Source organism: Diplotaxodon limnothrissa, linkage group LG13 (assembly GCF_057381915.1).
Source record: "Diplotaxodon limnothrissa isolate DT_005_m linkage group LG13, D_limnothrissa_male_GT1.1, whole genome shotgun sequence".
NCBI classification, from domain to species: domain Eukaryota; kingdom Metazoa; phylum Chordata; class Actinopteri; order Cichliformes; family Cichlidae; genus Diplotaxodon; species Diplotaxodon limnothrissa.
The window spans coordinates 12,029,589-12,041,775 of record NC_140608.1 but is presented as its reverse complement, the minus strand read 5'-3'; the positions used below and the strand labels follow the sequence as shown (position 1 = coordinate 12,041,775).

Below are 12,187 nucleotides of genomic sequence, written 5' to 3'. Positions count from 1 at the left end.
ACGTATTTTATTTGATTAATTTACTGATATTACTGGCTAAATTTCATATACATAAACCGAAACCATCCTTTCAGTGCTTCTTAAACAAAACAAAATATGTTAAAACCAAACAACATTCTCAAAATGTAAAAGCTGTGGAGACCTATGTTCCCTGTTCAATATTATGTGATTCTTTACTAGACTTTGTATAGCGCTTTACGGGAACTTTTTGCGTAAAGCGCTATACAAATACAGGCCATTTACCATTTTAGACTGTATGTATTTAGTTTTTTTATACGAAACCCCCTGACATTGTGTTTTGTTAATTTGTATCTGTATTTTGTGCTTTGTCAATAAAGCGTATTAAAAAAACAAAAAACAAATCGCGGGTCCGTACTCGCATTCTCGGCAAGTACGTACTCCCGTGCAGAGAACGCGAGAACTCGCGTACTTGAGAATTGAGAAAGGGCCATGGTTTGCAGGTCCGCCTCACCGTGTGAGCTAAGCAGCTATGCTTCAAATAAAAAATCGTATGAGGTACAGCTCGCTGGGCATCACTGCAGCGCGCCTGTTTTCTTCCGGCCCCGTCGAGAACCCGGTAGTATTTTTGGACATCGACGCTGACAGCGATCCTCTGGGGAGAATAATCATTGAGGTAGCTTGCGATTATCACAGTCGCCTCCAGAGACCTTGATCTGACCTGTAGCGTTCATATCTGTCAGTAGCCAGACCTGTGCAGATAAGTGCATGTGATTTGTTTTATCTTGCAGCTGAATGCAGATGTGGTGCCAAAGACTGCAGGTAGGTGAAGCCACGTTCTTTCCACGATGGGCTCATCGTCATTCATTTAAAAAATCCTTTCGATCCACAGAAAACTTCAGGGCTCTGTGCACCGGGGAGCATGGCTTTGGATACAAGGGATCTGTGTTTCACAGGGTCATCCCCGAGTTCATGTGTCAGGTACAGTTTACAGTGAAGGTGCAGTGTCATTTGGCATGTTTTCTGCTGTTGTTTTTTCTCTTGCAGGGAGGAGATTTTACCAACCACAACGGTACAGGAGGGAAATCTATTTATGGGAAAACGTTTAAAGATGAAAACTTCAAGTTAAAGCACACTGGTCCAGGTACAGCTCCACAGCTTTGAGGGGTTACACTAAAACAATAAAAACCCTTTTCACATATTCAAAAGATGCAACATCAGTCAGTCACTTCAACTCTGTGATCAGTGAATACAAACCCTTTCACCACTGTTTTAAGACTTAAACACCAAGTGGTTTTATACTGTTATCAAACCCCGCACTGACTTTGGAAGGAGTATTGCAAAACTGTAGGCCTATGGTGGCCTCAGACACAAAAATGAAATGTGAAGGATTTATTTGAAACAACTAATCAGCCAATCACATGTCAGCAACTCAAAGCATTTTAGGCTTGTAGCCTGCTGAAGTTCAAACCAGGCATCAGAATGGGGAAGAAAGGTGATTGAATGTGGCATGGTTGTTCGTGCCAGATGGGCTGGTCCGAGTATTTCAGAAACTGCTGATCTGCTGGGATTTTCCCTCCTAAAGATCTCTAGAGTTTACAGAAGTAATTTGACTAAAAACACTAACGTGCTGCTGGACAGTGTTCAGGAAAGTGAAAAAGTTTGAGTTCTTACAAAAGTCTAAACTGTTTTGATGAAATTAAGGTGAGAAGGACATCAACACAGTGATAAAAGTATCTTTAGCAGTGAAGTATGGAGCTGTGTGCAAAGAAACAATATAGGTGGGGGAAGGTCTTACTGATTAGAGAACTTCATTAGGAGAAGTGAAAATTGCACCAAAACTGAACTTCCAGGTGTTATGTGCCAGCTGTTCTTCTGCATTTTAATCCCACTTTTTCTCCACTAGATGGCAGTGCAGAATCTCATGCAGCGTTCAAACTGCTGGGCATATACATTTTGCAATCCTCATGTGAATGACCTAGTTTAGTGAGTCAACATGCACTAATCAAAATAACTCTGTTTGTTGAATAAACATCATCCATGTGCACATTATTTAGTGCTTTGCGTAATCACAGCGTGCGTCAGATCACAAGAGAAGTGGCCCTTTTTTTTTCTTTTCTTTTCTTTTCTTTTTTACAATCTTGCATGACGTTGCTGTAATGAGGCCTAAATGTCCTTGGATCAGGAGTAAAAAGGACATGAAGATCTTGTTTACATCATCTAGTTCAATTGATTGCTTTTTCTTCTTCTTCTTCTATGGTTTTCTGCAGGAACGCTTTCAATGGCAAATTCAGGCCCGAACAGCAACGGCTCGCAGTTCTTCATCTGCACAACGAAAACCGAGTGGTAAACACCCCGTAGAACTTTTTAATCAGTCATTTCAGACTCCAGTTTGTGCCTCATCAATCACAAGCTGCTGGAGCCACTTTTTCATCTTTTCTTTTTCGTTTTCTTGTCTTTCTTTTTGGGCAGGCTTGATGGTAAACACGTGGTGTTCGGGCAGGTGAAGGATGGGATGGATGTGGTCTCCAAGATGGAATCCTTTGGTTTACACGACGGCGGTGTGATCAAAAAAATTGTCATCACAGACTGCGGGGAGATCAAATGACGCCCGAGCGCACTCACAGACTTCTGCTGGATGAGTCATTGTGCAGCAATCTAGTATTTACTCTGTCCTGGCTCGTGTGTTCGTGCACGCTGAAGGCGGGGCTGTCGCAGGTGATCAGCTTTTACTCAAATCTGTGCTTTTTAACTTCTGGTTTTGAGGTTGAGCAAAGCCAGAGGTTTCTAACACTCAGACAGACCTTTTTACTCTCTAAAATCTTTACTCAACTGATCTAAATTGTATGCAAGCATGTAAAACAATTGTGTGGTGACTCATTCTCCAATAACTGCCAAATAAATGACTGATATTTTTCGACTTTACCAGCTCTGGTCTTACTGCAAGACATTTGCTCTGATGTGCCACAAATCTTGCTGCTTTTAAAGCTTCCCGGAAACGATCCAGCGTGCTTTTTTTAGACACGGGCTCCAGCGCGACTGACTTCCTGTCCATCAAGAGCAGGATGTGACATCATGTGACATTCCACCTACACTGCAGCTGAAGCATCACATGTATGCACGATGGGCATGTGAGCTAGAGCCTCTTAGGGTGAAGTCGTTTCAGGACCTGAAATTGCTTTTTTATTGAGACGCAGGGCGTCTTGAAGAGGGAGAGAGACATGTCTGAAAGCCAGAGACTGGGTGGTGCTGCTTATCGAGCTAATACTTTATAAAAGTAAATAATGAAGAAGAAAAAGGCAGCTCTTGCCCCTAAATGAAACCATATGTGTGCTGACCTTCCTCCGTTTGTTTGAATTCTCAGATTACATTGTTGCCATAGAGATTTTTCGGCTCTCGCTCTGTTTGAGCTGGAGATGTTGTAACAAACTTGATATAATTTGGGTCCCCACCCTCGGGTTTAGTTTTAGTTATTTGGAATGCATGTCCAATAATGTGTATGGAAACTTGGCTCCGGAGACGACTGTGCCATTTCTTTTTACCACACATGCAAAACAATGACATCTTTACAGCTGGTGCATGCTGCTGCTTCTCTAAGTGTCTGCGTTATCACAGAGTCAGTGGGCATCTTTTTGTGGGGGGGGGGTTTCCTGTCCACAAGTGTTGGGAAATGGGGGAGGGGGTGTGCGTCCTGGCCGGTTTACATGTCTGTTATCTCTCAGCACTTTCATGGCAAGTGGGGAAAAAAAATGTTTTCCAAGTCTCTCGCTCTTCTGCGTTACACAACCACCATGAATAATCCATTAAAAGCCCCGTTATCGTAATCTATACGCTCAGTGTTGCGTAAGCCTCGCACTCAAGAGCGATGGCAAAAACACTAACGAGAGGAGCGCTCACAAAAACAACGTGTTGCTTTTGGCTGAAATCAGACAAGAGAACGAACACCTCCCAGTTAACATAAATTCGGCACAGGACCCGAAAACAAATGAAAACTGCGCAACCCGGGTGGCTTTAATTCAATGTGACTTTTATTCATCAAACTCTGAACAGCACTAAAATGTTTTCCCAACTAACAAATAAGGCACATTTTGGAATGCCGTTTTCATGGACATGAAAAACAGACCTGTGGTCGACTCTCGAGGCCACGACTGTCCTTGCTTTTCCCATAATCATTGTCTTTCCCGACCGCACGCCTGCGTTCTGTCCAAATCAAATATTACATTATTGCAATACTGCATGACAAACATCTCAAGTGATACAGACAGTAAAGAATACAAACGAGACTCTCTGACTCGACCACTTAAGTGTTAACACGTTACATTCAGTAAATATGTATTATCTGCAGAGGCTACATTTGCGGTAAATGAGGACTAATAACAATCAGACGTTGCTGATAATGTTAAAAACAATATTTACTTTAGCAAACTACTGTAAGGTATTTAAATAGGTATACATTGCACAAAAAAGGGGATATTTCATTCAAAACACATGCACATGCAAACTCTAAAATAGTTCTTTGTCACACACGCTTCCTTGACAGAAGTATACACTCGCTACACTACCAATATAACATTTTATAATAGTTTCTTGTTATCGCTGCTTTAACCAAACTACATCTCACAGTTTAATGCGTTTATACAGTGGTGAGTATCCGTCACTAATTAATAAAAACATACTTTTCTGCATGTTAACACATTATATTTTCATAATATCGTTTACAAAATGAATACACGTGGCTGTATGGATGCATATGGCAGCTCATAATTAGTCACATAGCAACTGAATAATGGGTTATTCAACTCTGATAACATCAATAAATCAAAAACACAGAAAAAAAAATACAATGGCTTATAATTGAGAAAGGTTATTAATTATGTACCAGCTTTTTTTTCTTTTTAATAATATTCTATGTAGACATCAATATTTCCTTCTTAGTGTAACTTTGTTGCATATTCTATACAAAAAGTGTTGTAAAAAGTCTTTCCATAAATATTTCTGCAGGATAACCCTTCAGATTATTGTAAAACATAAAGAAGAAGAAAAAAAACAACAACTCCCAGCTTTGATTATTTCTCAGCAATAGGCCCTTCTTCACGCCGGAAAGAGAAAAAGCTTTGATATTGCTTCAACACTTCAAAAGAGCTACTATCATTGAAAACGATGGCCATCAAATATATACATAAAACAGTCGATCTTTGTCAGGGAAATAACTCTTGATTTTTTGCAGATTGCTTTAAAATTTTCAACATCTATTAAGAGTTCCAAAATACACATCTCATTCATAGAAAATAACAATTTTGAACTGAAAAGGTACTAGAAAAGTCAAGTATATGTAATTCAAGACACTACATCTGAAAGCAGAGATTTCGCTTTCTTTCTTTTTCTTTTAAAATGTATCAGCTGCTTCCATTGGCTCTTGAGTTGCCATTTTAAATGACCTCCTCATAACATGTCTCTGGGCGGAATCGAACTCTCTGACAGGATTTATCAACATTAACGTGATTCACAATAACTAATAATATTATTTGTTTATGAGGTTAGTTCATAAGGCATAATTGGTATGTATTCCTTTCACTACAGCCACATGGTCTGATGTAGAAAATAAGGTTACGGGAGACCTGTTAGCTTAGTGCCATTACACAGAACAAAAACAGACATTAATAAGAAGAAAAATGGGTTGTTCCCAACAGTGGTGAATCTTTCATAAAAATTGGGTCTTTACTATAAATGCAACGAGGGGCTTTCAGTTACTCCTTCAAAGGGACACTCCACAGATTTGTCCTTTAGCTACTGTAATATCTTTTGGGGCTGTGGAGGCTCATTGTCACGTGAGAGAAAATCAAAAAGCCTGTGTTAAAAAGTGAGGAGTTTTATTGTCAGCATTTAGTAGGCTGGGGAGTCTAGCATAGACTGTATATAGAAGATGGACTTGGACATGTCAAGGTTTTTGGACTTTGATCCTGATCTACGAGTTGAGTATTTTGGCCAACTTGTTCATCAAGTGAATTTGAAAGATGGGCCATATTTAAAAAAAAAAAAATCACACTGTATTAAATAAGACTTGAAATCAGTGATTGAGAAGTAAGAATGACTTTGTGGGGTTCTTGAGGTTCCTCGTGTGATTTCAGAGTTTTCCACAATATTGGACGCGATACAACCAATGGTTATATGAGGGAAATATGTATATTTCCTGCCTAGTTGGCAAGTGGTTCCTGTAGCTGAGTAAAACTGGTTGCAAATAAGGCACTGCACCAGAAACCACCTCGCAATTGCGTTGGTCACTAGCAGATTGCTGCAGTTGGTTGTAGTTTGCGTGAAAGACGGCGACTTCCTTCTCTGCAAACACTGATGCAAACTAGAAACAGAGAACATTCACTTGCAAACTAAAAGCAGAAGACACAACTTCTACTTTTAAGGAAAACATTCTGTTTCCAGTTTGTGTCACTTCCCTGCGGAGATTAGCTGGCCAGTGTTTGTGGACAAGTCAGCTCATTCCATGCAAACTAAGAGTAACTGTGACCATCTGCTAGTGACCAAAGGTATATCAACAAGTTTTTTACCAACCAGTTGCAAAATACACATTTTTCCTCAGCGACGGCCAAAGAAAAATGTGGGGACCCCTTGGCGACCAGTAGGGGCCAGAGAGTCCTAGTGGTTGCCAGGGAGAGCTAACATGTTTGAAAACGTGCAACTTTGAAGGTAAGCCTCCATTTTTTTGGAGGAGGTTTTTGCTAATCAGCTGGGGAATACAGGATTCTTAGCAAGAGGTGGTTGCCAGGGGGTCACTGACTGATCTGTAGATCTCCACAATTCAGACTTTAGCAATAATATCCCAGCAACTGCCAGCAACCAGCTGGGAAATACAAATAAATCTCAATACTCAAAATGAGCTGGACATTTTCTCTGGTTGTGGTTTAGGAGGTAGAGCAGGTCATCTACCAAATGGATCCCTGGCTCCTCTAATTTGCATGCCGAAGAATCCTTTGGCAAGGTACTGAAGCTCAAGTTGCTCCCGATGCATTCATCGGAGTGTGAGTGTGAACGTAAGTATTATACAGAGCCTACAGTAACAGTAAAAGTGCTTTGATTGGGTGAATGAGGTTTGTGGTAAAAAGTGCTTTTGGACTTCAAGTCCATTTACAACCACAGAAGTCGATCCTCTATTGGCCATTACAAAGAATGTAAATTTAAGATGTCTTAACACTGACGCTGCTTTTGAAATCCATTGTTTATATACAGTCTATGGAGCTTACTTTAAAAGGCTACTGAGTTGCATAATAGCTGATGCATTTCTGGAGCTTGAGCCAAACTGAAAGTAAAGATATTTCATCCACTGCTGCATGCACTGTTATTTAGTGTCTTCTGCAGGCCTCCCAACTGGTGAAGCTGGAATAGTAAATCACTGGAGTGCCCTTTTAAATCAACAAATGGAATTTAGTTAAATTTCCCAACAGTGTAATGCACCAATATCATCCATTTCCACTAAAGCAAGTAACAATGCATGTTTTTTCACAAAACCCACGGTTTCCTTGAAAAAACATAACGATAACAGATAAAAATAACAATGAGTGAGGTCCACAGTTTGTGTCAACTTCATTCTGTTGTGAGGATCGACTAAGAAATAACATCTCTGTTGATATTCCATGACAACAGACCACAGTAAGATTGTTTTTGCCAGCTGGAAATGCTGTTTCAGCCTGTGCCTGCAACATGAATCGAACACCCACTATGCCAGTTCAACCGCTAATAGCGGAGCTTTATCGTTTTTCTGTCCTGTGTCACATCTTGAACCTACAACAAACTTACTCTGCATCACAGTTAACCACATGCACATAATACTGCTCCACCTCTGAGTCTCTCGCCACAAATCTTTGAAATTTCAAATGGCCTCTTAGCCTTGACACAATCGTTTTAAGGCACATACAGTATGTTATAGTATAAAATATTGTCAGCCAGTTTTTGTAAGGCTAGAAATACAGTACATATAAAACAGTTCACAATTCCTATACCAAGGATCCTCGAAAAGCAGATTTCCATAAATGATAACTAAAATAGTTTCCTCTTTAGTGCTTCACATCTGCATAGTGATATATGGAACCACAGTGGGTATTCCTTTTTCTTTAAAGTGGCTCTATTATGCTCATTTCCAGATGAGTGTTTTTATTTCTGGGCTACAGTGGAGTACTTTTGGATGTTTAGGTTTAAAATAAATATTTTTCAGGGGAGCCCTACAATCTTAAAAAAGGCATTATAGCTCCTTTATGATCAGCCCTGTTTCCTGGTCCAAGCTCCTACTGCACTGGTTGAGGTTGTCATCTTTTTAATGTGTTTTAAGACTTTGCCCCGAACACCAAATATTTGAAGAATCACACCAAGATTTCAGTGTGGACCTTAGACTTAGGATCAGGACTTTTTTACAGCAAGTAATCCAAACCATACTGTCACATATTAATGTAGCGGTTGTGCTAATCTAAGATGTCTTTTGGCTGAAATTTGATCCGTTTTTAGCATCTTCTTTCTGCTCTGTAATGGCTTTATCTCTCCCAGCTGAACAGCATGAACAATTTAACTCAATTCTTACATTTTTTGTTAGCAAATGTATTTATATTAGCTTAAGCTAATAGCTAGCTCTAAAGCTAGCCACCAGGTAGCATATTTTTAGCATTGTCTGCTAGCCCAACTTCAGTAATCCAAATGTCTACTCTATGATACTCCAAATGTCACTGCTTTGTTGTTTTGCATCTTTGTTTACGCCAAATGTTGTGCTTGTGTTTTAGAAATACTTTAGTCAGAACATGGCATATCGTCTTTACGCGGAAACTAGCTTGCTAACCTGGAAAATTCTCTGTTTTAGGGGATGCCTGGATATGTATAACAAGAAATGAGGAAAAAAATACATAATAGTTCCACTTTAAAGATATGGTTTCTGATATTAGGCCCCATAAAAATGGATGTAAACTTAAATCACCATAAATTTCAATACAGCCATGAATTCTCACCATCAACATATCACAAACCAGCTCTTCTGTCTCTCGACAAACCTGAAAAGCAAAGTTCTCCAAAGCTTCACCTCTCTTTAGGCACTCTACGCTGCAATTAGCTGTTGGACATAGTTTCTTCAGTGTACAAGCCCTTGGAAAGTTTTCCATCTTGCTTCACCGACTCCACTGAGGCTGCCAGACATCAACTGGCACTAAAACTTGGATAAAAAAGTCTCTCTGAATCTTTGTCAAGCAAACAGCTCCTTTTGTATTATGCTATCTTGTGGTTAAAATCTATTCAGGATTTATGTGAACAGTTTAGAGTCCAAAATCATGTTTATCAATGCTAAACAAGCTGTGGCAAGCATTTTATCAATAGTTTTGAAACAATGAAAATATGTGACTGCCAACAATTACTAAACCATTTTTCCCCACAGCTGCTTCTGCCTATCTAGTGTCTATTTTTTCCAACGCTAACAAATAAATGAGAGGCAAGAATGACAAGAACAACAACAAAAATAGGAATAGGATAAATGAAGCGTTATCTATTAGCAATGCACTAAATCTAGCCCAAGGAGCGTTTTATACAACTGAACCTACAGTAGTTTCTAAAGACAAGTGGAAGCAGTTACACAATAATGCGATATACAAACATACAAAAATGTCTCTATATGTCCCAGTTAAAATTCAAATTGCACACGAGACAACAAGAAAATAAATAGGCCAAATGTAAGCTAGGGATGCATGGCACATTATCCCTCAGTTAATTCACAGTTAATAAGATGTGCTGCTGACCCTAATAAGGCAAGACATCAAAGGCCTCGAATACATTATGCCATCATGAGAGGCCCCAGTTAAACGTTCGTCACATCTCCACACACTTCACTTGGCAGGGAAATGGAAAGCGGATCTCTGTAAACACAAAGCCAACAAACCCCAAGGTGAGGTAATCTATTGAGACAAATACTGTCAGTGATGCCAAGGAAATATAACCCCTGGTGCTAAATCATCAATATAATAATTTTCTGTTGTTAAACATTGAGTATTGAGTAAATTAATCATGTGGTTCTGATACATAAGGCATAAAAAGTCAATCATTTTGGCCTCTTTTTTTTTTTTTTTGCTGTGTTGAAGAGCACTTCAAGAGATAGAGGCTGACCCTCAAACATATTCTTGGATGTACTGTCACTGAAAGAGGAGGAAAATGACTAAAGTCTATGCTCCACAAGTGGCTGAGAAGAGGGAGCAGAATTAATTGATGTGGTAATAAAGGAAGGCATCAGGAGATTTGGGAGGATTAGACCTAATGTCCACATTAGATGTTTCTGAGACACTGGGAGGAAGACGTGAAGAAGAAAGGGTGCCATGTCGTGTTGAGGGAAATCTGGATGTGGACCGGGAAGGGAGGATGTATAATGTCTCAATGGCGGATAAAAAAAACAGGGTTTGGGATGGAGCGGCTCCTCTCTGCTACTGAATAATGATGAATATTTATTGCACACGGCGGCAGTAGTAGCCAAGGACTTTACACTTCTCGCACAGGTGTTGGGGGTGCTCCTTACTCTGGTCAGACACATCCAGGCCATCTGGCTTCTCTAAAGGTCGCTGGAGATACAAACAGAAGACCAATAATGAGTCATATTAAACACAGAAAAGGGCAAACCGAGCAAGAAACACACATAAACCTCTTGAATTTTGCAAGCCGTTTATTTAGCAACAGATTCAGGTCAGCTATACGCCTAACAACTCCAACTCTCATATTCTTCACAGACCTGATGTGTTATTTGCCAAATTAGATGCAGAGATATGGCAATGCACCATCAGCCATGCTGGCTAGCAATACATTTTAACAACCTGGTGCTAAAGGAAAAGATGCAGTATGCATTTAATCGTGATGGACTGTATGGAAATGTTGGCTTCAGCACTGACCATCTTGGACTCATTATCGAGGACAAAGGTAACCTTTCTGGGCCAGCACGCTTGGAGGTTATTTTAACGGTCCATCTGGAAAATTTTATTTTTCATCTATTGTTTTTTTTTTCTTGTTAGAGCTTTGAACAAAACCTTTATTTATTCCAAGTGGTCTAGCTAAAGGAAACCAGGTTACCATGGGTCACCACAAGAAGATATTTGAGTCTAATGAGTCTTCCAGGAAGTGTTGAAAATGTATTATTGCTTTGTCAAAGACATTAGGTCCTTGATGAAAGCTGGAAGAGAGTTCCCTTGGAGGCTAAAGGGAATTGAGTTCAAGGCCCTGTACTGCAGGCATCACCCAGTGAAATGACCTTAAGGAAGAAACATCTACTATATGTAAATATAAAAAAAGTGGTTTTGCATACATGTGACCACAAACAATTTAATGTTAACTTGTCTCTCAGGTACTCTCCGAGTACTAGTGAAACCAAAGCGTGAAAAGCGAACTAAAAAAATTGGAGGTTTAGGAGGCAAAAGTTTTGCCTTCAAAGTAAAAGTTGTGCTTCAGCACTGCAACCAACATCAAAAAGCCACAGCTTTTACTCTAAAGCTAAATGTTCTCCATTTCTAGTTTCTGTCACTTTTTGCAAATTTTACTATCACTTGTCTTGAAAGTTGGCATCATTTGCAGATAAACATGAAAAACTAAAGACTAACATGGCAATCTGCTAGCAAAACCATCAGGGAATACATATTTTTTCTTAACAACCCGTTGATGCATCATATCGCATCCAACATGGCAGATTGGATGAACTCGTGTGATGTCGTGTGAGAAACCTCAATACACACACTGCATATGGTAAATGGTAAATGGCCTGTATTTATATAGCGCTTTCACTAGTCCCTAAGGACCCCAAAGCGCTTTACATATCCAGTCATCCACCCATTCACACACTGGTGATGGCAAGCTACATTGTAGCCACAGCCACCCTGGGGCGCACTGACAGAGGCGCATACATGCATATAATAAATGCATGTTGCCACCGTAGTGTTACCCACTGGTAGATGAAGTTGGATCGCGAAAGCTCGACGTGAGCATTTTGCCCTTAACCATCTTGGTGTTTTGAACCCAGACAAGATGAAGAAGGACACGATCTGATTGTGGGACAGGGACATTACATGCTTAATTGATACTGACCTTCCAATCACAAGGTAAGCCTTGGTAGAAAAGAAGATGGACTAACCTCTTGCTAGCCATTAGAAATAATCCACCTTTAAAACACTTGCACATTTTCTTCACTTTTCAGACCCAGAACATAAATCTATCATTTATA

At 39.8% G+C, this 12,187-nt stretch overlaps 2 protein-coding genes across 3 annotated transcripts in view; one reads left to right on the top strand and one right to left on the bottom strand.

The window, feature by feature from the left end:
- Positions 1–437: 437 nt before the first annotated feature.
- On the top strand, positions 438–2,876 carry ppifa (peptidylprolyl isomerase Fa). 2 transcript variants are annotated; one of them, XM_085369194.1, is made up of 6 exons: positions 438–634; positions 750–780; positions 851–939; positions 1,006–1,102; positions 2,229–2,304; positions 2,431–2,876. In XM_085369194.1, exons 1-6 carry the CDS (start codon positions 491–493, stop codon positions 2,564–2,566), a joined length of 573 nt encoding a protein of 190 aa, XP_085225320.1. In that variant the 5' UTR covers positions 438–490; the 3' UTR covers positions 2,567–2,876. The 2 variants fall into 2 exon arrangements, with proteins under 2 accessions (XP_085225320.1, XP_085225319.1); XM_085369193.1 differs by having other exon boundaries at positions 851–1,102.
- Positions 2,877–3,972: 1,096 nt separating this feature from the next.
- The window catches only part of zcchc24 (zinc finger, CCHC domain containing 24), a 41,142-nt gene continuing 32,927 nt past the window's right edge, over positions 3,973–12,187 (bottom strand). Inside the window, exon 4 of the mRNA XM_085369811.1 lies at positions 3,973–10,544. Within this exon, the coding sequence (XP_085225937.1) occupies positions 10,431–10,544 (114 nt within the window). The 3' untranslated portion in view covers positions 3,973–10,430. The remainder of the gene's footprint in view (positions 10,545–12,187) is intronic.

Coding starts and splice junctions, on each gene's coding strand:
- ppifa (XM_085369193.1), top strand. CDS start 491: ATGCTTCAAATAAAAAATCGTATGAGGTACAGCTCGCTGGGCATCACT. Junction 781..850: donor TGTGGTGCCAAAGACTGCAG/GTAGGTGAAGCC, acceptor TTCGATCCACAG/AAAACTTCAGGGCTCTGTGC. Junction 2,305..2,430: donor TGCACAACGAAAACCGAGTG/GTAAACACCCCG, acceptor CTTTTTGGGCAG/GCTTGATGGTAAACACGTGG.